A 27555-nucleotide genomic window follows, 5' to 3' on the forward strand; every position below is an offset into this window, starting at 1 on the left:
CTGACGTCAGCTGGCAGCCTGGGCCGTACTCGCCGCTTCGGACATAGCGCCGAGAAAAATGCTGCTCTCCGTACCGCCAAGGGCAGGGATCAATCCATACAACGGCTATAACAGCAGAAACAGCAAAAAGGTAAACCCTAACGGCATTTTCTACAATTCGGCCGCACTCTGTCAACCAGTAGGGCATACACTCTTGTCATCCGCCACAGAAGCTTGTGACAGTAAGCTGCAGTGTCCTTGAAAAGCGAAGCGCACAATATTAACTTCGGTCTTCGTAGAGCAAATTGCTGCTCTCTGTTCAGCACCCCTACGGTGGTATGTAAGAAATCTGTTTGTCGATGCTCAGGGCACGGCCTAACGTTTTGTTTTATTTTGTCTATACAAGTTTCAATATAAACAATTATGAATGTCGATATCGTTCGGTTCACTCATTTTTTAAATCAACGGTGGAGACCAACTTTTATGAGTAACCGTAACGTATTGGGACAGCGTGTCTCTGTGCGTAAATGTGTTTGAGTTGGTGGGGGTGGGGAAAAGAGAAGGATAAGAGGAATATGTTAATCAAGGGAATTGAATTTAGCCTCGTCCTTGGGGTGGTGATCATAAACAAGTATATAATATCTATTGTAAAATCTAACGTCCATTGTCTACGCAGCCGCGTAAGTTTGGCAAAGTTTTCCTATTTTTTCTGATACGAGAAGATGCCCCACCCCTTGAAAAATCCAACCATTGTGAATGTGACGATGCCAACATTCCCCAAATTATGAAACGCTCGAGTTTTATTTCTGTTGAATACACGCTTTTTACACATTGTTTGAATGTTAGAAAAAATAACTTACCTATCACATTTTAGAAGAAGCTTTCAAAAAACGTCGTGTGTAAATAAATAAAATATAATTATCTATAAGCGCCTGTACGCCTCTAATATAGACATACGATTGAATATGAATGTTGATATATTTAGGCCGACAGTTGAATGACAAAGTTTTTGTATACTTTTTAGCGCATTTCTTTAACTCGTTTGAAATATTTAGATCCAGTGTGTAGGTCTACGATTATAGATACAAATATGTATATAGCCTAAGCCTACTGCATACTGAACACAGATGTATACATGTGAATAATGTTCCATTCTTTCATTGAGCAAATGTATACAACGTTTAAAGTGTAGTTACTAACACATGCTAGATTTAAAATGTTTTTCATGCATGTATTGTGTTTTAGATTTCTAATGCACTTGGCAGGCTCTGTCATAAAAGCAAATTATTCTTATGCTATTTAGAATAACTATCAGTTATATATAGCAACAAAGGCCTGCAGATTCTCTGGCACTGTCAGAACCATTTTGTTTTTCTGCATGTTTCCCATACCTTTTTGTTGAATGTATTTGATAGTCTCTAATGATGTGGTTGGTACAAGAGATATAGGTATATGCTTGTTACCCAAGCTGTTTCCTAACTTGACCCTGGTTTGGATTTCAGTAACATATTTGACAACATGCCAATTCAAGTAACTGGACTGTACGCTTGGGAACCAAAACTAAGAATGTTCCATAAGACTTTATTGAAAGTTAAAATGAAGATTAACAGTGAGTGAAATCACAATAAGAAAGAAAAAAGTGTGTTGATCTAAATAATTCATACTAATCATTATGTTTGGTGATAAAAGCAAAAAGAGTGAGGTGGTTAGAGAGAAGAGTTGTCAATGTAATGCTTCTCAGTATTGGCACTACTTGACGATCAGGACTGGTATGTAGTATGATGCTGCTGCTTGTTGTAGAGGTTTGTCTGTTTTGGGGAGGTTGCCCAGAGGTCAATTTCCTTGACATAATTTCTCCATTGGTCTAATTTATTTTTCTGTCATTGATTTCTCTCTCTCTCTCTCTCTCTCTCTCTCTCTCTCTCTCTCTCTCTCTCTCTCTCTCTCTCTCTCTCTCTCTCTCTCTCTCTCTGTCTCTCTCTCTTTCCTTTCTCTCACACTCTCTCTTTCTCTTTCCTTTCTCTCACTCTGTCTGGTATTCTTGTACCTAAGCCACAGAAGTAAATAAAAGACCGAACACAAAATAAACGTGCTGAGGGGTGAAAAATAGCTCTTTGTGTGTGGAAGGTGATTACCCAACCAGATGGCAAAAGGGCTATGGTTACTGTGGCGCCTCCGAAGAAAATACCCCTGCCTCTGCCTCTGCCCTAGAACCTGCCTCTACCCCAGTACCTGACCCTGAACTTGCTCTTACCCCTGCCCCACTACCTCACATCCAACCTCAAATGAACACAATTAATTATATTCAACCTCAAATCTGGTCTTGAACTAAAACATATCATGCTTCCGAATGCATTTTCTGCCATCCGAGAAAAAATTATTGTTCACCTTCATGAATAGAAAACCATAGTCTTTGTTTCAATTTAGCTAAGTAAAATGTGAAAACATAGTAGCAACCACAGAGAAATGTTGTCAGAGGAATGTCTGTGACTGTTCCACAACAAGGCCATTCACCATATTCCCCACGGAGGGATGGCGGATGTGGGGCTCTTCAAGCCTGTCCTTTGAATTTCAGACTTTTACTTTCAACTTCAGCTGCTTTGAAATATCACCAACATTGTCTACCACCAAAGCCATGTATCAGCCTTCAAACTTCTGTCTGTAGTGCTGAGAGGTTTGGTATTGTTAGATGACAGCAGTGAATTAAAAAAATCAACGTAATGCTAACTTTATTCTTTCATCAATCATTTCAATGATTCTGATCTGATGTAAGATCTGTATAGTAAAATAGTAATGTATAAAGCATGTATAATAGCTTTACCCCATTGTATCCAACAATGGTTATTCGTTAGCCTTGCCACTGCCCTTTGGCTGAGTGTCTGTGTTTCCATTGCCCATTTCAATGGTGTTTTCCATCTGTTTGAGCAGAAAACCAAGCCTAAATTGACCTCTCGCTTTTCCCTGCTGGTCCTGTTATATCTATATTTAGTACCTCTGCTGTGTCTTTTGTTAGGGTGTCTGGCCTTTGTTATGAATTTGGGATGTTGGCTTTGTTATGTTGTCTCTTGTGTACACTACAGATAGGCCCTATGTATAGTGCATACATAGGGCCGATAATGCCAGTGAAAAGACATAGATGCATTTAAATAATAAAAAGGCCATTTTATAATCCCGTTATGCCGCAGGGAAGGGGGGGCTGTAAATAGGCCTTTACAAACACGCATACATATTTGTTTTGGGGTCCTCAATTTTAAACATTTAAACTACATTTGCATTGTGACCCTAGGCTGCTGTTGATTGTGTTGTGTAGCTGCAGTTGTTGTTCTGCTCTGGTGCTCTGACACTCACCGAACCTGATGTGTTCACCTTTGTCCTCTTGGCTCTGTTCCAGCTGTATGTTTACCTACTGCTCTGTCATTGTTTAATGCCTCAGACACCAGAGAGTGGTCCCTCACGTGTAAGTGAATAGGTAAAGAAGAGAGATAGGAAGAGAAAGAGAGAGACATCGAGAGAGATTGTCCTTGGAGAAAGCACAGCTGTCTGAAACATGATGCCAGGGCCAGCAGTGATGCCAGCCTCTCACGCCTCACATTTAGCTGGAAATGAGGGACTGCTGTGACAGCCCAGATTGTGTGGGTGTACAGCAGGGCCGGATACAGGGGGCTACGCCCCCCCCAGCGCCTTCTGACTTCAGCCAAAAATGTTACATGTTGAAGGTATGAAAAAGTCCGTTAGGGCTTTCAATAACATGCATTTTTTTTTTGATTCCCCAGTGATTGTGGTTACAGTTTTTCTCAATTGCTAAATCACTAAAACCCATTGGCTGAACAAAGTTCTCAGTTGCCTGAACTCATGTAGCTAATTGTGCCTGTCTGTTGTCAATACCTTAAACCATTTCACATGGTAAGACACAATTTGCAGATCTCACTTAGACTGTTCATCAAAACTCTAAACACATTCTCATTTTTGACATGTGCATTACAGTTTTTCACAATTGCTAAAACACATTCTTGAAACAGTCACCCATTTTCTCAAAACAGTAAACACAAAACCTCATCTTCAAGCACTATTTACGAAACCTCTGAATCCTCTTGCAAAATGAAACTTTCGCCTCGAAACATTTTTACCTGTGCTCAAAATGAAGCTTTCGCCTCAAAACAGATTTACCTGTGCTCAAAATCAAACACTGCTCTCAAATCATAAACAAAGTGATCAAAATGATATACACTATCAAGCAGTCAGTAAACAATACACAAAAATTGAAAACACATTGTTCAAAACATATAGTTCTGAAGGAGAAGATTTTTTACATAATCTCAAAACAAATTTCATATTTATCCGTCATTGTCTTTTGATGAACGACAACATGTTCTATCATAGTAGCTCAAAATGTATCAGAAATTACTACTCTGCTTTGCTCTTTGCAATTTTGTTTGTTCTTTCTCCATCCTTGTACCCCTATACAGTACTGTACCCTGCATCTCACTACTCACAACTCACTACATCATACAATTTGTTCATTGTACGGTATACAGCCTACAATGCACTGTACTATAGTATACAATGCTACAGTAAAAGGGACAAAAATCAAAGGAGTAAACATGTGATCAATGTGCTTCTTCTTGTCTTTGGGCTGGGTCAGGCCAGAGCACTTCGTCGACATCACAAGCAATATTTTCCCACCTTCAACAACCTGTTTGCTTTCTGAACTGGCTTATATTGGTTGTGTCACATCATTTGAAACAAGTGAAATCAATTTTGAGTGGTTGTGTTTTGTCAATGACATGTTTTCTCTATTTGTATTTGATTGTTGCCATTTGTGTTTACCAGTATGGATGACATGTGCATTAGAGTGCAGAATTTGTTTTGAGAATGAGAATGTGTTTAGAGTTTTGCTGAAAAGTCTATGTGAGATCTGCAAATTGTGTTTTACCATGTGAAATGGTTTAAGGTATTGACAACAGACTGCACAATTAGCTACATGAGTTCAGGCAACTGAGAACTTTGTTCAGCCGATGGGTTTTAGTGTTTTAGCAATTCAGAAAAACTGTAATGCACATGTCATCCATACTGGTAAACACAAATGGCAACAATCAAATACAAATAGAGAAAACATGTCATTGACTAAACACAACCACTCAAAATTGATTTCACTTGTTTCAAATGATGAGACACAACCGATATATCACCGGGGCTAACCCAGCCCAAAGACAAGAAGAAGCACATTGATCACGTGTTTACTCCTTTGATATTTGTCCCTTTCAGTATTGTATACTGTAGTACAGTGCATTGTAGGCTGTATAATGTACAATTAACAAATTGTATGGCCCTGAACATTGTGCTTTCCATTTGTTACAGTAACAGTACTTACTGCTCAATAGATTTTGACTGGTTGCAAGTTCATATCAACAAAGAACAAGAGTGAGTTGTGAGTAGTGAGATGCAGGGCACAGTACTGTATAGGGGTACAAGGAGGAGAAAGAACAAAACAATTGCAAAGAGCAAAGCAGAGTTGTAATTTCTGATCAATTTTGAGCTACTATGATAGAACATATTTTTGTTCATTAAAAGACAATGACGGATAAATATCAAATTTGTTTTGAGATTACGTAAAAATTTACTTCTCCCTGAGAACTATATGTTTTGAACAATGTGTTTTCTATTTTTTGGTGTATTGTTTAATGACTGCTTGATAGTGTATATAATTTGGATCACTTTGTTTATGATTTGAGAGCAGTGTTTGATTTTCAGCACAGGTAAATCTGTTTTGAGGCGGGAGTTTCATTTTGCAAGAGGATTCAGTGGTTTTGTAAATGGTGCTTGAAGATGAGGTTTTGTGTTTACAGTTTTGAGAAAATGGGTGACTGTTTCAAGAAATGTGTTTTAGCAATTGTGAAAAACTGTAATAATGGGCAACGTAGGCAGATACCTTTCCGTAATCATGATATCCCCCAGAAATGTTCACTGCACCCCCAGTCAAAGCAGGCTGCATCCGGCCCTGGTGTACAGGTATCTGATTCCCTCAATCTGTGCCATCTGCCTCAGCTAAAACCGTGTACCTTTACCTTAGTGCCAGTTTGCATGTGTGTGCTATAATATACAGGAGAGTAATACTAAAATGAACGGAGAAACAGGGAGAAAGAGCATTAGGCAGTTCTTGGAGGGTGGAAATGGTGGGGAGGATGTTGGAGATAAGGAGGAAGGAAAGAGAGACGTAAAGAGAAGAAGACACTGAGGGAAAAGAAAAAGAAGATTCAGGGGCGAGTCTAGGCGTACGCCTGGTGTCCCTGTCACCTGGCAGGAATGTGGAGCGCCTCGTCAAAATGATGACATGATAACACCAGGAGCAGACTCGTAGAGGAAATCCTGTCTGCCCCAAAACTGCAGTCAGTCACCAGGTTAACCACAGGTTGGAGCACCAACGTTCTGACAATGATATGTCAACATCAGGCCTGACTGACTAATGGTTGTTCGTCACCTGAGTCTTAATTAAAACCAGTTGGAGAATTCCTTCTTCTTTAGTAACCCACCATTCTACTCTGTGGTTGCAACTTGTGGTTGGAGTAGAATAATCTTTTTTTTTTATAAGGTGTGTGTTCCAAAACACTTTCATAAAGATGTCACATGCACATTGAATTATTAATGAATTTAGTAGATTTCTATTTTTTATTTGTTTTATTTATAAAAAGTATTTTTGTTACTTGCTGGTCAGTTGATCAGTTATTGTCCTGTCAAGCTTTAGGAGAAGACTGTATTGAAATGTGGAAGGCATAGCGATCCAGGATGCAGAAAACCAGACACCCCCAACAGCCAGGAAATCCATGGAATTCTACAGGTTGCATTGAGGTCAGCCTACCAAGCTGAACAGGAAGAGAGAGATATAGACAAAGACAGAATGAGACAGACACACATGGCGAAAGAGAGAGGGAGAGAGAGAGACACTAAAGATGACTAAGGATGATCTGAAGGGAGAATGGGTTTGCTCGTGTGTTAGGACCAAGAGCAGGATCAGCAGTGCAGCAGCCAGGTGGGTGGATGTTATAAATGTCAGGTACACATTGAGGTGACTACAGCTGAACTGTGTGAACTTGATACACCAGTGTTTAAGTGATTAAATTTTGTCTGTTTTTTTTTGTCCAATTAGGTGAGGGATGAGAGAAACAGCTCCACCAAAACATTCCCTTACCCTCCCCTCCCATTATGTGCTCATACTTTACCTTAGCTTGTGATTCTTCAAATTGATATAAGGAGAGCCATCAAGGGTTTGCTTGATTTGAGACAGAAGCTGTGTGTGTGTGTGTGCAGCTGGTAGTTATGATGTCTTCCTCACATTTTGTGCTTGGGTGCTGTTGTTTAAAACCATGGTTTTATCTTCCCAAATACGAGTATCCACAACACCTGCTCCAAATGTTTGCTTGACCAAGAATTGCTATTGTCAGGTGGCTGAGCGGTTAGAGAATCGGGCTAGTAATCAGAAGGTCGCTGGTTTGATTCCCGGCTGTGCCAAATGACGTTGTGTCCTTGGGCAAGGCACTTCACCCTACTTGCCTCGGGGGAATGTCCCTGTACTTACTGTAAGCAGCTCTGGATAAGAGCGTCTGCTAAATGACTAAATGTATCGTAGACATGCAGTGTGTGTGAGTGAGAAGGGGAAAGAAGAGAGTGAGATGAAATGCACCGTCTCTCTTTTTGTGTTTTAACTTGACCCGGGCATGCCTCCAGGTCATCTAACATGAGCAAACACAGAGAATCTTTTCAGGCTGAATCAGCAGCAGAGGAAGGAGGGATTAAAGCCAAAGAAATGAACCTCTGGCAGGGGGTGAGCGGGGGGGGGGGCCAGGGGGGTGGCCCGCATTGGGTATGGAGGGGGGTCATGGAGCTGTTTGAGGGAGGACACAAAGAGGGACACTGTGTCCCTATGGATGGTGTGTAATTAGGGATATAGGCTTCTGCTCTTGACTGAGCCTTGTGCATCTCTGCTTCCCTGCTGTGGTGTGCTTAAACACCAGGAGTCTGATCTATAACATGCTAGGCCCAGAACGAATGAACCCAAGACCCCCCCCCTCCCCCCTGCAGCCTCCTTATTCTGGGGCTGCTCTTATGGGATACATACGGGGGGGGCGGGCGCAGGGGCAGGGGTGTTCAGAAACCGTGATTTTTGTCTGTTCATCTTTCATTAGTCAGATGATGACATGTGGCAGATATATTAGGAAGGGGAATGAATGCCTGCGCTTTCTCTGGAGGTGATTAAATCTATCGAGACAGGCGTATAGTACACATACACACGTTTGGCTCTCTCTGTGTCTCTTTTCCTTTTAACCGCACAGATGCTGTAAACTTGGTTTAAATTTTCAGGGAACACATATTTACCACCGGACTGTACATCCTACTATTCTATTTGGCATTTTGGGGTACTTAGTTTCCTTCAAAGCTATGGTTGTGCTCAAGTAGATTGATTGTGTCTGTCTCTTTTGAAGTATCTCCAATGAACTAAATCAAGAAATAGTGTGGTCATGACACCATGATTACTTTAATGAAAAGATGTCTAAGTCAACAGTAGTACAGATTATATCTAAGGTGTGACAGTGCATTTTTATAATATCCATTAACAAGAAGTTCTCTGTGATGCTCATTAACTTCCCATAAGCTGGGACTCACAAGGTAAAGGACTTTATTGTTCTGGATGTTTCTGTCTGGTAAAGACCGAGAGCTCTGAAGCTAGGACGGTTGTAATGGACTGTAATGAAACTGGTATGCTTATATCATGTTGTTGTAAGCAAACGTTCTAACTGCTTTCAGAATTGGTCTATTTTGCATGTGACCCAATTTAACGGGTAGTTCCGGGGTGTGTTTGTTTCTCTATGAGTCCTCTGCTTTTCCCCTCTCTGTGATGTAAGGGCCTTGGCCATTGAGTGAACTAACACACAGTTTCCATTTTTTGCACTTTTCCCATTGGTTTCTCTGGATGATTGGTGAGAGACAGAGAGAGAAACATCTGACCAGCAGAGCTAGTTATGGGTGTAGTGTAGCTGTAGAGGACAGATACAAGTCTAAGCCAGAACAGATGGTGTTGTTTTGTTTAGAAATGCCTGCTTTTTACAGTCATGGTGGTATGGGAGAGGAATCGCTTACGACTTTGCTAGAATAAACAATGAAAGAAACAGTGTGTAGATGTATCAGAATTCATCACCAGCAGTTTGCTGAGTGTTGCTTTGTGTTGTTATTTGAAGGGTTGGATTTGATGTCAGCTGCAAAAGTATTTTCAGTGGTTTGAAAGTTTTGATAGAGCAAAAAGAGCAGCCCGATATGGAGTAAGCTGAAAAGAGGCCCGTTTTCCCTATATGGCCTAGACAGGCCAGAGGCCCCACATTCCCTTCAAAAAGCAGTATTGGTGAGTGTTGACATGAAGGCTGTGTGATATCATCTTACCTTGCTCCCACACAATTGCCTGTCTCTCCTGAGCGATGGATTTGAAGCCCTGCTTTCAAAACGCAGGTTGTAGTATGAGTCACTATGAAGAGTAACAGCTGCATCTGTTCATGGTGTGTTGTGAATTATTTATGAAAATATGAAGTATCTTGGTAGAATATAATGTACCTTTTAAACTGGTTAAAGACACCGCTCCCTCCCTACTCTTCCTGAACTTTACAGTTGATGGTTCTGGGTTTGACTCTATGGATGAACTTAAGCATGGGCAGAGGCGGTATTGAAGACGATATGATAAAAACTAGAATTAACTGCATTAATATAACCACCATAGCAGAGTAGTTCACGTGTTCTCTGTTCTCTTGCAGCAGTCCTATGTGTCCTCCGGCCACCAGATGGCGCCCCCAAGTCCCAACACTAACAGCAGCAGCAACAGCAGTGGGGGAGGGGAACAGCTGAGTAAAACCAACCTGTACATCCGTGGCCTTCATCCTGGAACTACGGACCAGGACCTGGTCAAGCTGTGCCAGCCGTGAGTGTTCTTAACTGCACTGCACCCATCACGCTTTTCCTACAGTAGGGTTCCACAAGATAAAATGTCCGACGAGGCAATTAACCATCCAGTGAAACAACTACAGGTTCATACAATGAGCCATTACACTGGTATTCCACACAAAAAACATGCTAAAGGAAACTAAGTTAGGTGGTGGATCATGGGAATGATTCATCAACACTTTATTTAAGGTATTTTATTGTGGTATAAAAGTGGAAGGTCATTGTGCTGCATAAGGTGTTTATTGAAAGCCATTTTACCAAGGCTATCAATAGTCTTCCTGGCAGTTCACATGCTTCATTATGTGTACAAATGAAGTGTGTGAAGCAGCAGGCTCATGCCAGCAGTGACAGTGTGACTGGTGTGTTCCAGCCTTGACACATAAAAAAAAAAAAAAAAAAAAACATCCACTATTTATAGTGTGTAGTATATTTAAATATATTAACTTTTTTGCCCAGCTTCTGAATGATATTATTTATAGCGACAAGAAAAGTTCAAGAAAAATATCAGGATTACAAGAAATAAACAGGGAGAAAGAGAACCATGGCTTTGGAGAAAGAGGTTAAAGGCAAAAAAGGGGTTGCTGGAAGAGAGGGACTGAGGAGAAGAAGGGGCCAGAAAGGGGTAAACTCTTCCTGATGTCCTGATGTTACCTCCCTCTCCCCAAGCAGAGAGAGAATGAGAGAGAGAGAGAGAGAGAGAGAGAGAGAGAGAGAGAGAGAGAGAGAGAGAGAGAGAGAGAGAGAGAGAGAGAGAGAGCGTAGGGAGTAACTACACCCACTCAACTCACCCTCGACAAACAGCTCTGCCTGCCTTACACACACCGACGCAAGCACACAATTACACAGAATAGCCTTACAAGCACACAAACATCCAGAGAATTAAGTGTTAATAAAGAGCTCTCCTCATCCCATGACTTTATTTTGATATCACCATATTCCCACAACAGCACTTATACTTGTAACAGGAGCCAATGTAGTATTGCAATAATCAAACTGGTTTAGCTCATGCAAGCCAGGACGGATCTTGGTGTTCCAGAAATGACTGACTATGTTAACAAACACTTAAGCTCTAGTGGAGTAGGATAGGGGTTACTGGAGGCTGCTCTGATCATATGGGCCATCAGAATAAAGATGACAGATCACCAGGCAATGAAGGCATGAATTTATTACTATGGATCCATGCATCACATTAACATTAACAGGCCGGTAGCCTCCGACAGAAAAATCCAATTGAGGAGCATTCTGAATGCATCATGAAATGTATGTGAGGAACTGGACGGGATGGACGAGAGATTGACAGAATGGTAAATGAGAGCAAGGGGCCAGAGTGAAATGTGTGAGAGGAGAGGAAGAGAAGACAGGAGAGTTGGAGGAGAGTAGAGCAAAAAATATATATTATGAAAGTCAGACCCTGAAACCCATCCAAGGGGCAGATTAAAAAGTCCGGGAAAATAATACAATGCCCCCCCCCCCCCCCCCCCCCCAGCATACACCACCACCCTAGATGACCTTTACATCTGTAGAAGGCCGAGGTGAAGGGAGAGTCACTAATTCACCGCCTCACAAACTTTGAACTTTGAGTGACTGTGTGCGAGAAAGAGAGATCAAGAGAGAGAGAGAGAGAGGGGCTTTGTTTGTTACAAGGGACTTTAGGACCCAGAGGTGCACAAAGAGAATTGGAGAGGGAGATGGAGGTGGAGAACAAGTAGGATCAGTTTACAGTGTAAACTCCGCCCTGCTTCGCCAAGACGATCTCGAGCCCCCTCTCTGACTATATAAGACAGAGTAGACTGAGATACTATAATAGGGCTCATGTTGATACACTGTTAATGTAACTTTTTTATTTTGTTCATGTTTACCTTCACAATCACTTTTCTCCCTTGTTTGTTGTGACTGAATGTATGACTACATATTTTAGTTTAGAAATATGACATTCATCTTGCCCTCCTAATGCAGAACTGTATTACAAACATGACATGAGAAAGGTGTTTGTTCTGTATGTCCTGTTTATTTGTGTACTTTGAATGTGTATAAAACAAGCTCAGGATAGTATTTCTAACAAAATAAGTGTAGGTGAAAAGACTGTGGTGCTCCAAGGTCCAATAGCTTCTGCCTGTTTCGCGGGGTTTCTTGGCTTTTTATATGCAAACAAACAGACAATCAAATGATGTAGAAATGGCCACAACAGAAGGTATGCGTGAGGATAGCAGACTGGATAAAGATGAGCCTAGAACAAATTGTTTGGCCTGAGGTGGTGTCTCCTGTCTATTGAAAACAACACCAGCACTGCAAACTAACTGTACAACCATCCTCCCCTGCACACAACAACAAGAGGGAGCAGGCAGGACCTCAGCCAAGCCAGATCACATTCAGCAGGCCTAGTTGACTCTGAGAGGGAGGGCGTGAGTTACCTGTTTACACCTGTGGCCCTTCACTAACAACCTGACAAACAATGTAGTGGAGCAAATTCCACTGAGGATCCTGTCGTCACATCACCTGTCCTTGTTGTTTTTGTTGGAAGGTATGGCAAGATTGTCTCCACCAAGGCCATCCTGGACAAAACCACCAACAAGTGCAAAGGTGAGACCTGGAGGTCAGCTGGTTCATGGCACAAATGCCGTTGACATTTCTTCTTTAAACATCAACGCCCTGTGTTAATATGTGTGTGTGTGTGTGTGTGTTACAGGTTATGGCTTTGTGGACTTTGACAGCCCAGCAGCAGCTCAGAAGGCTGTAACCGCCCTGAAGTCAAGTGGGGTCCAGGCTCAGATGGCCAAGGTAGCATACATGCACATTCTTCACAATCTCTTTTACTCCATATCATTCAATACAGTAACTCCACTCTTCATTGAGTCATTACATAGTTTATCTCCCCTAAATCAAAGCGCAATGACCCAGGTTTAATGACCAGGACTCCCATGGTTTCTATATCCCTGCTCACCGTTTTCTCATCTGCCCTCCCTCTGTCTAGAGCTCTGCCTTTTCCTTTCGATTTTCCCTCTTCATATTTCTTTGCCATCCATCCATCTCTTTCCCTCCATCTGTGCCTGTGTGTGCTGCTAACTGGCCCCTGCTGTGGGCCTTGTCACAAGGCCTTTGTGTGGCCGTCTGCAGTCAAAGGCACTTTTGTCGGCCCATTAAGCTGATCCCTCTGTGCCTCTCAGACTCCCCATTGAGAGCGCCCTGGGGAGGGTGCCACAGCACCCGCCGTCAATGGGACTGGGACAATGAGCTGGCCTGGGTCCGGGCCTGGGGCTGGGCCTGGGCCTGGGCCTGGGTCTGGGGCTGGGCCTGGGACTGCTAGGTTGCACCCAAACAGACTCCACTGCCGTGCAACACTAGGGGCCCAATCATGCCAACAGAACTGAGACTAAGCAACACTGTAATTAAACACCTGTATTACTGCTCTAGTCTGTACTGATACAGACTAACTTTGAAACTAAATAGCACCAGACTCCAGTTCACTCTGCTTGCCACTGATATCCTGTACTCACTCTGACTTACCTGGACTGCAACTGAACACCGAGGACCACACCCACCTAGACAGGATGTGCAGCTGGTGCTCAGACAGACGAGGTGATGGCCAAGGGGTTTGGCCCGGTTCACTTTCTTCACTCACTCACTCACTCACTCACTCACTCACTCACTCACTCACTCACTCTCATTCATTCATTTACCATGTCTGGCTCTATATTATTAGAGGCTATCCTTATAAATATTTTAGTTTGATTTTAGTGAGAAACTCCCTCTTGAGAAGGTATGATTTACTGTGCCCCGGTGAAGTGGGGCCTGGTGGTGCCCTGGGTGTAGTCAGGGCCTTCCAGGCTGCCCCAATACAGAAAGGCCACAGGGCTGAGGAGGGAACGGAGAACAATGGCTTGGATAAAAATAGACAGCTCCATTTCCGAGCCCCTCCCTCTCTGACTACACACGTCAGCTCACACACAATTGCAACACTTGACACATGCATACAAGTGCAAGAACACACACACACACACTCTCATACACACACACCTTGAAAGACTGGCTCGCCCGAGACCTGGCATAAACAGACCTCTGTGTTGCCACAGATGCACAGAGCATGACTCCAGGGCTGTATGTCTCACTGCTAGGGAGGGAGGACGGAGCGAGCAGCGGAGAGAGATATTCAGTCCTGCATGTGTTTGGGTGCGGTCCAGCCATCATTTGAATATCTTCGTCAGAGAGCAGTTCATGAAATGCTGGCCGGAGTGCAAAGCAGGATTTAGTGGATGAGTTGAGACAAAAACAACAGAGGATGCAAAGGAGGAGCTCTGTTGTTTTTTTTTCTTCTTTTTATCACAGCGAGCTGCACTCGTCTTATCTTCTGTGGGCCATTGTTCAGAGTGCCACAGAGTTATATAATGAGGTAGTTTTTCCTCACAGTGTGGTCTCAGAAAATGGCACATGCTTCTGGTGCCAATGCAGACAACAACAAAACATGCTGTATGCAGAATGCCGGCACATGACCATAATCCACCTGGGAATTCCTCATTGTCTATGTCAGTGATTGGTTAGGTTTGACCTACCTCAACTTGAAAGAAAGGCTTGGTGGGGCAGCTACATGTGCCCCCAGTTTGACTTGGAATCAGGCTGTCTCTTTGCTTACAGTTCAACAAAGATAAGAGGAGATGTGGAATATCAGGTCTGATAGGGGGAGTCAGATGGCTGACTGGTGAGGGAGTTGGGCTAGTCAGAATCAGAATGGGTTTTATTCGCCATGAAAGTTTGCACAGACAAGGAATTTGCTTTGGCAGGAAGGTGCAAACATTAAACATATAGGAATCTAAAACTTAAATATGAGGACTAACTATACTAAGGGTACATAACTAGCAAACTAAGGGTACATGACTAGCAATGGAATTAGATTAAAATAAACTATACAATAAAATATAAAATAAAATATAGGTTGCAGTAATTTACAATATAAAAATACAAATATTACAAAAAATACAAATGGTACAGGATTGTATTGTGCAGTGCAAAAAGCAGTGTGTTTTAAGGGTATTAAGTCATGAAGTCAGTGTGAACCCTTGGCCTTGTTGAAGAGGCCAACAGCGAAAGGGAAGAAACTGTTTTTGTGGCGTGAGGTATTGGTGCTGATGGATCGCAGCCTTCTGCCGGAGGGGAGTGACTGAAACAGGGAGTGACCAGGGTGGGAGGAGTCGGCCACAATCTTCCTCGCTTGCCTCAGGGTCCTTGAGGTGTGCAGGTCCTCGAGGGTAGGCAGATTGCAGCCAATCACCATCTCAGCAGAGAAGGTGATTGGTAGTAATCTGAAGGTTGCCAGTTTGATTCCCATCCGTGTCAATTGACGTTGTGTCCTTGGGCAAGGCACTTCACCCTACTTGCTTCGGGGGGAATGTCCCTGTACTTACTGTAAGTTGCTCTGGAAAAGAGTGTCTGCTAAATGACTAAATGTAAATGTCTGATGGTTTCACGTGTGTTTCCACCGTGTAGAGCAAAGTTCCATTTGGCATGAAGTAACTTGAAGAGGTGTGTCTGAGGATTTTAACCTAATCATGTTAGTTTGTAACATGGTTTCCAGTAAGACTAGAATAGCTGTCTAATTGGTAAGGTATTCCCAGGTGTGGTGTTCTACAGTCAAGCCCAACAAGCAAATACAGCAGGCACTGCACATTGTTGACTTACTGTAGACTAATCTGAGTCTGAATAATATACAATAGGCTATATCACAGCAACCTGAAGCCCTCTGCTTGTTAGAGATATGCGATAGGTAAACTCTTCTCACACAGCTATTTCAGAATGAGACATGACTGAGGCAACAGAGGAAATCTGCTGGAGGAGAGTTCAATTTGTAAAGTCAGACTACATACACACATTTTCCACTACTTTCTCCCTTTGCTTGTGATTCTTCTTTGTTATCCCCACCTCTACTCCCCTTTCGTTCACTTTCCAGCATTACAAAACCACTCATTTTCCTATCCTCAATTCCCTCTTTCCCACTTCCGTCTTATCATCCCTGTCTCCTGCATACGCTTGTCTCCCCTCCCTCTCACAGTCCCCCATCCCTTTCCTCCTCTACGTTGTCATGTGCCTGTTGCTGTGATAACTCTTAACTTCCTGTCTGGCTTCCTGTCTGTTTCTACACAGTTACACAAGGTTTCACTTTTGAGCTGGGAATTTGAATTGTCTCGCATTCCTTTTTTAACTGCTTTCAACACCCCCATCCTACTGACGAGGAGCTCCCAATTTCATTTTCATTACACTCTTTGTGTGTTTGATTCTCTCTGTTTGATTTGTGTGTACAAAGACGAATATCTTACATTTGATAATATACTCTAATACTCATGTATATTATTTACTAAGACATCATAAAGGGGTTGAATGGTGACACATAACTTTCCATCAACCAAAAACACAGACCTACTCCTGATTTGTTTAAAGGGTTTGATTAGTCTCCTCTCCCCCACAGCAACAGGAGCAGGACCCCACAAACCTGTACATCTCCAACCTGCCTGTCTCCATGGACGAGCAGGAGCTGGAGAGCATGCTGAAGTCCTTCGGCCAGGTCATCTCCACACGCATCCTCCGCGATGCCAACGGGACCAGTCGTGGTGTTGGATTTGCCAGGTATTTAATGGTTATAGAATGCTATGCATGCTGTCCTTATGCTACATACTTATAGTACTGTTAATACCAGTTTACATTATAGACATACAAGCTAAAGTTACTTAAAGGTTAATACAAATAAATGTGTTTCAGAATGGAGTCTAAGGAGAAGTGTGAAGCCATCATTCAGCATTTTAATGGAAAATTCATCAAGACTCCACCAGGAGTGCCTGGTGAGTGGATGTAATATGTTTAAAGACATCAGAATGGCTACTATGCAGATATTTCTTATTTAATCAAGGTAGAAGTTCACTTTACTCAATTCCAATATGTTCTCTAGTTGTATGCTCATTTCCTTTCATTAAATTAAATTGACTAAAAATTCCTGCAGTGCCCCCAGAACCATTATTGTGCAAGTTTGCAGACGGGGGACAGAAGAAGAGGCTAAACCAGGGGAAGTACCTGCAGAATGGTCGGCCCTGGGGCAGAGATGGGGACACGGTGAGATGGCCATCATGGAACTTAAGAGATATCAGAAAACCATTTTTGAGGGTTAATGCCTCATTCATACCGATTGTGGAGAAAGTATAGTAATCCAATGAAAAGGCTTTAAAGCAATTGTGGAGGATTCGATGTGCTCAGTAGTTTTTTAATTACGTGTTGTTTTCCTAGGGAGGGATGACACTTGCATATGACCACGCAGCCTTACAGAATGGGTGAGTATTTAGTGTCAGAAACCAACAAAAGTAAAAACTGTGGTAAACTGTTTCCCCCTGGTTGAAGTAAATGGAACTGGAGATAGACCACTTTCCTTTACGGAGACTGAAGTGATTTTAGTAGTTCCAAAATGTGTTTTAAATGAATTTAATAACTAAAGCTCTTAAGTGTAGCTTTTTAATTTGTTATTTATTATTAGAATTTAATTCTTTGAAAACATTTTATGGTCCTGACTTCCAGAGTTCTCAACATTGCTTGCCTCATGTTCTCCTCATGTTCTCCTTATGTTTGCCACTCTCTGTATCCCAGGTTCTACTCATCCCCCTACAGTCTGGCTCCTAACAGAATGATCGCCCAGACACCCCTGTCACCCTACATGCATTCACCTGTCTCCTCCTACCAGGTCAGACAGGGGGGACAGCCGACTTGAACCACATACAGTACACACACCTTCCCCACTCCAAACACAATAGTGTGCAGCATATTTAGCCATGAGGCAACTGCAACTGTCAAGCACCATCAATGATTCTCTCCAAACCTCTTGAGTGTGTGTTTCCTTGTCTCTTCCAGGTACATAGTCCCTCCTGGATGCACCACCAGTCATACCTCATGCAGCCAGCAGTGAGTGTCACATCCTGTTCTCTAATTCTGTCTCTCTGTCATCCTGTCAGACATTATTCTGTTTTTTGTGTTTCTGCGTTGACCGCTCCTTTTTTGTATCTGTGTGTGTATGTGTGCAGGGCACAGTCTTGACCCCGACCATGGACCATACCATGTCCATCCAGCCCACATCCATGATGGGCCCTCTCACCCAGCAGCTAGGCCACCTGTCTCTGGGCAGCACAGGCACGGTCAGTATCCCTACCACTATACTATACACCAACCTCACACACAAATCAAAATGTTTTTAAAAGTTTAGTAATTTTGTGTCGTAATGTTATTGTAGTACCAGCTGTATCAACCATTTGTTGTACATGGCTGTGTTCCTGTAGATGCTAATTACCGTTGTGTTTTGGCTCTACCTGTGCCTCACAGTATATGCCTGCAAACACAACCATGCAGGGGACTTACATCCCCCAGTACACCCCAGTGCCTCCTGCCAGTGTCCCTGTGGAGGTAAGCAGCCTTGCACAGTCACAGCAATACACAATCTCCATCTGCTGACACAAAGAGGATAATGGATTGTATATTAGTTCCTTGTAAAACACTTTTTTAGTCAATTTCATTAACACTTTGCAGGAGAATGGTGGACAACAGCAACAGGTTGCCATGGAGACACCTACAGAACACACAAATTACTCCTACCAACACACCAAGTGAAGCTAAGCTAAGGTGCCATATTATGGTCTACATAACTTTGTACTGTGAAAATACAATCTCATTGTTTGTGATCATTTTGACTCAGATTTCATAGTAATATACAATATAAAGTGATGTTGCATTTAACTTTAGTTTATTTAGCTATCTCATTTAATGATTATCCTGGATGTCAGAGGAATATATAACATTCACAGTTCAATGAGTTTTGTGACAGATGTACATTTGTGTTACAGCTCCCTCTGGTGAGGGCTCACGGCAGACTGAACCAGTGGGGTTCTACAGGAGGATAGCATTGCTCTGCATACAGACACCATGCACCCGACTCAAACACAGATCACAAAAGGAACCTGCGTGTGTTTCGACAGAGAAGACAACGTCACACTTTTCCTATTACTTCCACATGAGTTTATCAACCAAAGGTGGGAACCTTCTGCAAAGAAGCTTTGATCTATTTTGATAACTGAAAATAACAAAACAAAAAAAAGAACAAAGAAACTAGTAGGAAAGGAGGAAGACACAGAGCATTATTTTTGTGCACGTAATATATCAAATTCTTATTTTTTAAAACCATTCTGAATGTTTCAGAGTGATATCAAGGAAAAGAGTTACAACACAATGTGTCTTTTATTTTTTGTAAGATATGCAAACATTTTTATTTTTTCTGATGTGTGTTTTTTTGACATTCTATTTGCAGCAGTAGGACAATATTTTGTACAGATTTTACGCAAAATTACAATTTGTTAAAATTTTGTGTTATAAAAAGCATGTAAAATGCTAAATAAACCGTTTAAAGCTACTTCTTTATAAACTAGTCTGTTAAATTAACTGCCAGAAGATAACATTGGTTGTTTAAAGATTATTTAAAATCTGATAAAACAATGTTTCTCTCACAAACACAGATTTCATTTTATAAGCGTAGGACAATCATTATACTTTTTATTTAAATGTTTATTTACAATGTACAAACATGTCACCTATATATTTTATTTAGTGATTATAATTTATAAGGTAAGGATGAACATTGGCATTAAGATTGACAACTCATACTATAATATTTTATGAGAACATTCTCTGCAAATGGTTCTTTTTATAACATATTCAATTTAAACATTTGAGTAAATACAGACATGAATTTATTCTATGAGATTTGACAAAACAGATTTCTAAATTCAATTTAATCCTATCATCAGTTATATCATTCCAAGAAAGGAATGTTTAACATGCTTTAATATCACCATTGTTTATGAAAAATACATTTAGATTGTGTTTACCTTTAAAGGTAAACCCAAGGGTTAGTATTATGATAGTTTATAGGACTTTATTTGGTTTGTGAATAATGCCCATGTACCACACACGGTCTGTGAGAAGTGGTTTTAAACGGTTTTGTTAGGCTAGATCTACAGGTATCAATAGTGAATTGCATCTTTTGTAAAAATACAAAAAATAAAAAGATTACATAGATAAAATAAATACAAATTGTTGGTGAGAGCATATGGGGGTTATGATGATGTATGTGTACAAAAGAGTGCTAAAGTAGCTAATTGGAATAAATCAAGAAGAAAAAGTGTGCTTACCTAAAGAAAGGAGTTAGAGTGTCCTCATTTTGTCCTTGTTCATATAGTTAGGGGCCTTTGTTGGAGAAAAAGGGAGCTGCAACTCTTGTTCAATGCTGCTGTTGTCTCCTGAGTTGTGATTTCTAACTGTCAGCCATTTTGGTTTTTTTGTTGTTGTAGAAAGCTATTTTGTTGTCATTTTTTGTCTTTCACTTGAAACCTTTGAGTTGTCATGCCTTATGTTGTTGTTAACCTAGAATATCTTTTTGATTAATTTACTTTTCATTAAAATTAGATTTTAGCTGTAGGGAAATAATTTTCCTAGACTGTAGATGTAAAGTTGTTTTTACTTTCTAAGAGATTCAGTGCATTTTATATGATGTTGAGTTTGTGCATTTGCACGTGGTCCATGCAAACTGCAACATTATGTTTTGCTTGCTTTATCCTATGTTAATTTCCGTTCCAGAGCACTGTGTTGTTAATCATTATATTTTTACCGGCCTAACAGAAAGTCTTTAAGTCCACTTCCACTAGCCCAACTATTTCATTGCATGCAGTATATAATCATATTCAGAAGCTGAGAAAGCATATGAATGCCCTTTCCAACAAAATAGACACTGTGAATGTGTGCATTATCCAATTATTGAATAGTTTGAAACACATTTAAATACATTTGTGAAAATGAAAAACTCCTTGATAAATTAATTGAATAAGTGTGGCAAAAGGCCATTTAAAAGGTTTAGGGCCATCAGAAGTAATCGAGGGTTGAGCTTCCTATTCTTGAGCAGTCGTAGTTTTACAAACCATAGTTTTAATGGTTTATGCTGGATGTCACATTTTTTTAACTATTCACAATATTGTGTTCATCTTTGCACCTCTAGCTCAGCATTCGGTCTCCTTCATCCAGGTTTGTTTGTTATTTATATCTGCAACCAAAGATGATCAAGCCATCAACCTGTCAGCAGAGCTTTCTGTCAGTTTATTACATAGGAAAATGCTGATCTCAGTCCACGGACATATATATCTCTTTTCTGTAGCTCTATGTTGATGTAAGACCTTTTTATTTTTTAAAGTTACAGGAAACTAATGGGACATTGAGTGACATTCCTCTCATAACGTGGTTTTGTTGAATGAATGTTTAAGATGTTCATTTAAAACCACATTGTAAAAATCTGGGGGAAATGGTTCTCATGCTTTATAGTGTCAAAATGGAGAGCATTTGCAATCTCTGTAAATATTAGACTCCCTTCTGTTCTCTTGTATTCTTTACATGTCAAGATGTTTGTAATTTTATTTGTCTCTACTTTATCAACTATATTTTGTTGATGTTTCATGATCTGTCCAGATACAGTAACACAAGAATTATCACAAGCAAGTTTCACATTCAGTCCACCACATCATGAAGGAAAATAAGGATTATTTTATGTATTCATGGTAACTGATATTTCATGTATCAGCCATAACATTAAACATACATTTATTTTGAAACTATGAAATGACCAGTTCTTATGCAGCTTGCCCAGTATTGCAAATTGATGTTCCATGTTCTATTATGAACTTCTCTTTAACCAATTTAATCTTAACAATGGTGTGTGATATGACATTTTCATGGAAGGAGGTATCAAAGTCAGAAGCTTTTTGTAGGACTTGAAAACCAGGGGGATTTCAAACATAATATTTATCTGATCTTTCGTTGTGCACTTATCCATGCCAATGCAATTCTTAAAAACAATGCAAATCCTAATGCAAAAATCCTCATGTCCTCCCTTTAAGTCCAGATCATGTAGCTTTGATGGCTTATTTCATAGTTTCAAAATGTTATGCTGCTAAAACGGGATGTCCATGCAGTTTGTAAGATGATGGCCACTCTGAATGTTCCAACATGTCTTCCTTTAGAAACTTGATTCACTTTATCGAACAATTTAAGTTTTATAACACTATAACATTAGGCCTATGACACATGGAAACAAATCCATTGAGGTTGCTGGTTAGTTATTTGGTTATGTAATTTGTAGTACAGTAATAATTTACAAAATCAGTGATTAAATTCATTGCAAACTGGTACTCTCAAAAAATCTCATTTGTAGTCAAATATAATATCAAGTTGGTTGCCTTTGAAGTTGAACATTCAGTTGGCCTATCTGACACTGCTAGAATTTTTTTTTCTTATTTATAAAAAACTCATTTGTACAGTTTGTTGGAGGACAGTGGTTTTGATATTTGGTTTGTTTGCTAATGAGCTGGTTAGCCACTTGGCAACTTTTGTCTGTGCCAGAATTGTTAAATTCTGCTAACTTTTTATTCAGAGATAAATATTTTCCTTCTTTCTTGGTTTTACTCTTTGAATTTGAATATGTTGATTTTCTTTTTTAAATAAAAGCCTTGTTTTTAATGGTTGTACTACAGTTTCATAAATATGCTCTACTATAGGAGAAAGAAATCAAACCAAACATAATATTGTCCCCACCTCATGCATTGTTTATTTCTACATTTGAATCCTAATGTTTGAAACAAAGTTATCATTTATAACATCACAAGGGAATCTCTTCACTCCCGGCTTTCACACTGATTTCAAAATAAGTATTGGAATAGAAGGTTGTTTCATTGTTGCAACATTGTTACAGAAGCCCAATCCAAAGGCCACAATCTGTATTAAAGTTACAATAGAACTTGCAACTAACTTTTATTCTAATGTGCAACTATGGTCAACTTTTGAACATCACACTTCTATTCACACTTCTAACCAAAATTGTGTGGTTCTTTTTGCCTTATCATCTGAAGTTTTGAAAGAAAATTCAACTTCATGCACACACACATACTGTATATATATATACATAGGAATGTTTAAGACCTGGTCCACTCTTATATTGAGATGCAAGTAGTAGTGTTTTAAGATACAAACATGAATTCTCTTGAGACTGTCTTAAAAAAGCTAAATCTGTGCGATATGAAAGCAGAACTCAATCCGGTTGAGTTGTATAGTGCAGATTTCCTGAATCCACATAATAAGAATACTAAGATGTATTTACAATTGGAATACTTTAACAGTATGGTCTGCAACTGTCGCTTACTTGTTTGGCTCAATAACTCAGAAAGCTACAGTTACAGTAGGATTGCAGTATCGGACAGAGATATTTTTATAACGTACTATGCTGTTTATGGCTGTTGTTCATAAACGGTATCAAATAACCTAATACCAACATTGCAAGTGACCTTGGACAACCCTGGTCACAGAAACCCCTTTTCCACCAATATGGTTCGGATTCCGTTCAGGTTCGCCCAGCAAATTTTTTACCTTTTGGAGCATTCCGTCCCCCAAAAAATTGGTTCAAATTGACTCGAAAGGGGTGAAAAATTGGTTTTCAGTTGTGGAACCGTGACGACATCAGTGGGCGTAGGCTATAGAAAGTGCGTAACTTGGAAAAATGCCATTGTCTATATTCGGTAGGCGATAATGCATGTCTGCACGGCCGTGTTTGCATTTGAAATAACTTACAATATTTGTTCTGTTTTTTAAATACGCGTGCGAAGTTTATTTTTGGAAACAGTCTGTCATCGTGCCAATTGCGATGTTACGGTCAGCTTTAAATGTGCCCACATTTCCAACCTATTAAATGCACATACTGTAGGCTAAGCCTATTTGCCTCATGAGGGACGACGAGTAAGCTAAGTAATATTTTCTTGGTAAAAAATTGCCGTTAAAGTTGTCTTGCCCATCGTTGATGACGCATCCTTGGTCATTCTCAAAACTGGTGGAAAAGCGGGGTGGTTTGCTAGATCACACCAAGGTTTCAAGAATCTTGAACGGAACTGGTTAAAGAACCAGTGCTCATTTGGTGGAAAAGGGGTCAGAGATGCAAAAGCTGGAACCTCACAGAATGTTGAAACATGCCCTCATCTTGGCAGATGAATTGATGGCTATTGCAATTAAAATGAATACATAGTTTAATTTTTGAGTGGAGTTAAAGACTGATGTAGAGATTGATAGAGGGGATGGATAGGATAGATAAATAGGAGCGAGTGACAGGTGTTTCAATCACGGCCTCCACCAAACAGTTGCAGCAGAAAGGAAAACAGGTAGATGATGTCCAGGTAGATGTTGAGGGTGGCAAATACGTACTCTTCTGGACTGATGGTGTGACGTTTGCTTCCTAATAGTAGCTGGGTGTCAAACGCCAAAAACTGCGACAAACATGGAAGGGAGTGAGAGAGAGAGGAGGAAGGGGGAACGTAAAACAAGTTCAACTCAATATTAACATTATAAAGTACTCTGTACCTTGATGATAACTTAGATGTGTTTGAGGTCATGTATAAGCCACTCACCAGAGTAAAAAAGATGGCTCCTATCACAGCATATATGGCGTGTAACCAAGGCACCTGCAATACCAGGTAAGACTGTTACTGAACAGTGTTAAGGAAGATAAGCCACTCATTTAAGAAAGGCTCAGACTTGTCAACATAGTCTTAAGATTACTAATAGAGTTCTAGTGCTAATCTTTTCACACGCCCTCATGGGATAGGTCAATCTATATTTAGACATAACGTCAGTTACATCTATTTTGGATGACATCATCCTGACCTACTTTGGGTTGTTTACGTGTTTGAGGGTTAACAGAATGCAAACTCGCTTAGAAACGTACATATCCAAAGGGGACGACAATAGACAGAGTGATGGCACAGAAGAGCATGACCATGCACAGGACCAATAGGACCCCCTGGTAGGAAGTGACATCAACCTAGAGTAGGAAAGACATAGAAGGAATGACCAAATAGAGACATCCTAATTTGAATTAATTAATTTAACAAACGATAAATCATAGAATTATTCAAACGTCTATACATGGTTTCTTGGTTTGGATTACTTTAAGATGGAGTGGTTTGTTTCACCTTGGTCTGAAAGCTGAAGATGGTGACTGACAGACACACCAAAGCAGTAATTCCCAGACACAGAACCACTGACTTAGTGTTGTAGAAACTGGAGAAGGAACAGAGACAACACAATCATTTATGCATCGTTTCATCTGCACTGAAAAACTGAATTATGTTATCATTAATCAACAGGGGGATGTCACCTTTCAAGCCTACAGATGCTGCTACTCAAATATTGTATACAGGACACATACAGTACACACACTATCGCCCATCATGTGTGTGTATTCACCTGGACACAAAACCCATCATGGAGGCCATGCTCACAGTCTGGAGAGGAGAGAGGGAGGGATAGAGCAGTTAGACTAAGGTTATTGAGACCTCTAGAATATAATTTTCTCTTTTCATATTCAACAGTGCACTGTGTCCTGTCATCGGTACTCACAAAGATAGTCAGTAAGATGAGGTTCCAGGGAAACTGCCTCCTGTTTAGACATATGGACATATGACATGTTTAAAACATCTATCCACTGTCCTTGTAACATGCCTAACCTTTATGAACTGATTCTGACACAACCTTGCCCCATAAAGGAACAGTGAAGGAAAAAGGTTACCTCAGTTCCCCACAGCAGGACAGCGCAATGTAAGTGGCAAAGAAGGTGAGGCTGTGGGGAAGGAAAGCATAGCGTCATCAATCATTGATACAAGCCTTTAAGAGAGAGATGATAGTGATATGTTGGTCATTCTATAGGTTCTCACTCACTAGGAGACAAAGTACAGTCCAGGATGGGTCTGAATGTAAAATGTCACTGGTGCGCTGAGGAAATTTGAGACAACGTTAGTGATTGTTGAGAACAAAAAAAAACACTCAGGCACACACATTGATTATTGATATAAAGACTCACCAAAATGTGAACATAGAAACAATAGACACAGATACTAAGAGTTGGATCATCAGGATGGAGTAGACCTGCATGAATAAATGAGGAGTGGGACTCATTATTGACAGTATTGGCAGATAGTAAATACAGATTGAGAAACGTATGTTATCACTTTTTAATATGTTAAACGTATGTTATCACTTTCTTATCTCCCTTCAGTGTTTTCACAGTTTATACCTTTCGGATGAAGATCCTCCGGATGACTTTGTCATCCCAGGAGAACTGGGCCTGCATCTCGCCATAATCTGAGATGAGGGGGAGGAAGAAATTGGGAAAGGAAGAGGAGGTAGAAGGTGGGGAGAAAAAAACCTGAGGATTACCTTCCCCATAAAGCAGCATCTGTAGATCTCTGAATTGAGGTAGATGACTTCACCTTTGACTTTTCAACTACATCCTACTCTGCTCTCTCCACCTATCTTAGTTCAGTGGAAGGTTGTAATTATTCCTTATCCCTCTTTAGACAGGGGCCTACAGCTAAGGTTTCTTTACCTGCTGTAGCCTCCTCGTAGCTCGGTGGATACTCGTTTCCAGTCTTGATTGTGGCAGACACCTAATAACATGTATCAACAGTCAAAGGTACAGACACGCACACAAAGAGGCCTGTAGCTACTTTCAAAAAGAAACATCAAAGTCTGTATGGTCCATCCAATGTCTATGCAGCCTTATAGCATTGTCTGCTGTGTTAGATTCTGGTACATATTAGTACGGATCTTTCATTTGTACTGTATTACATTTGATTAATCATGAATAATTTAAATGAAACCAGAAGCATGAAGCATATTTATAAATGCATTCACCAGTCACCATGTTTTGTTTGGCTCAGGGATTAGGCCACCATTTTGGTGTTCTGTCACATACAGTACATTCACAAAGATTTGTAGATAGAAAATAATAGACCAATTATGAAGTCAGTTAAAGAGTATCAGTGAATATTTATCTAACTTTTTACATGTTGGTTGATTATAAAGGTGACAGAGACATTGCACCAAAACAATGCATTAATCTGTGTCTAGGAGATAAATATGTTTTGGAAAGTAGATATTTAAGTTATCAAATTAGAAATGCGGTCCCATACCTTTCCTTTCGTCATGGTTATTTCTTCCAGGGTTCCTTTAGTGTTTCACTGCTGTTTATGGTGCAGTTAATCTCGCTCTGAGGGAAATCTCCAATGAGTTTTTGTCTGTAGCAGTTCCCTTGTAAAGTGTTCTCCTTTTAAGATATTATTAACAAAAGTATCAGGGTTTTTAGATACACTTTAAAGCACTGATACGGTAACTGAGAAAGAGTGATTCTTACAGTGTGTCCTCTGAATCTCCACTATGCGGATTACACCAAGCCTTTATAAAGCACTATGAGGTTAATCTCCTTCCAACCCTCATCCCACTCCCCCACCCCCATCCACAAAGAAAGTAGGACATTCTAGCAGTGTCCGTGTAATGGTTTTAGTCTTTAGCTGAGGCAGGATTGCACCAAATGTTTTGCCAAACAGGGGTGGACTCTTGGTTTTTGGACAGCTGCTTTGGAACTCCATTACCAAGGCTTCAGATCCGCTAAGAAACCTGGTGGGTTGCCTCCAGCATATTCAAAGGACTTACATATCTCAG

General features: G+C 40.6%; 2 protein-coding genes across 3 annotated transcripts; one reads left to right on the forward strand and one right to left on the reverse strand.

The window, feature by feature from the left end:
• Positions 1–26: 26 nt before the first annotated feature.
• On the forward strand, positions 27–22533 carry LOC136943940 (RNA-binding motif, single-stranded-interacting protein 2-like). Of its 2 annotated transcripts, XM_067237431.1 has the most exons (14): positions 27–130; positions 9774–9937; positions 12482–12540; positions 12647–12738; positions 16415–16572; positions 16705–16784; positions 16943–17052; positions 17224–17267; positions 17578–17671; positions 17839–17889; positions 18009–18119; positions 18304–18384; positions 18508–18600; positions 18822–22533. In XM_067237431.1, the coding sequence occupies exons 1-13, from the start codon at positions 59–61 to the stop codon at positions 18586–18588; spliced, it is 1197 nt and encodes a 398-aa protein (XP_067093532.1). In that variant the 5' UTR covers positions 27–58; the 3' UTR covers positions 18589–18600; positions 18822–22533. The 2 variants fall into 2 exon arrangements, with proteins under 2 accessions (XP_067093532.1, XP_067093539.1); XM_067237438.1 differs by lacking the exon at positions 17839–17889.
• Positions 22534–24173: 1640 nt separating this feature from the next.
• faim2b (Fas apoptotic inhibitory molecule 2b) lies at positions 24174–27041 on the reverse strand. The gene is made up of 12 exons (XM_067244783.1): positions 27027–27041; positions 26441–26501; positions 26129–26196; positions 25916–25980; positions 25774–25827; positions 25625–25675; positions 25456–25495; positions 25303–25340; positions 25029–25116; positions 24782–24877; positions 24465–24518; positions 24174–24323 (listed from the first exon to the last, which is right to left on the reverse strand). The coding sequence occupies exons 1-12, from the start codon at positions 27039–27041 to the stop codon at positions 24174–24176; spliced, it is 780 nt and encodes a 259-aa protein (XP_067100884.1).
• Positions 27042–27555: the final 514 nt, after the last annotated feature.

The sequence above is a fragment of the Osmerus mordax genome, chromosome 1 (assembly GCF_038355195.1).
Source record: "Osmerus mordax isolate fOsmMor3 chromosome 1, fOsmMor3.pri, whole genome shotgun sequence".
Taxonomy (NCBI): Eukaryota; Metazoa; Chordata; class Actinopteri; order Osmeriformes; family Osmeridae; genus Osmerus; species Osmerus mordax.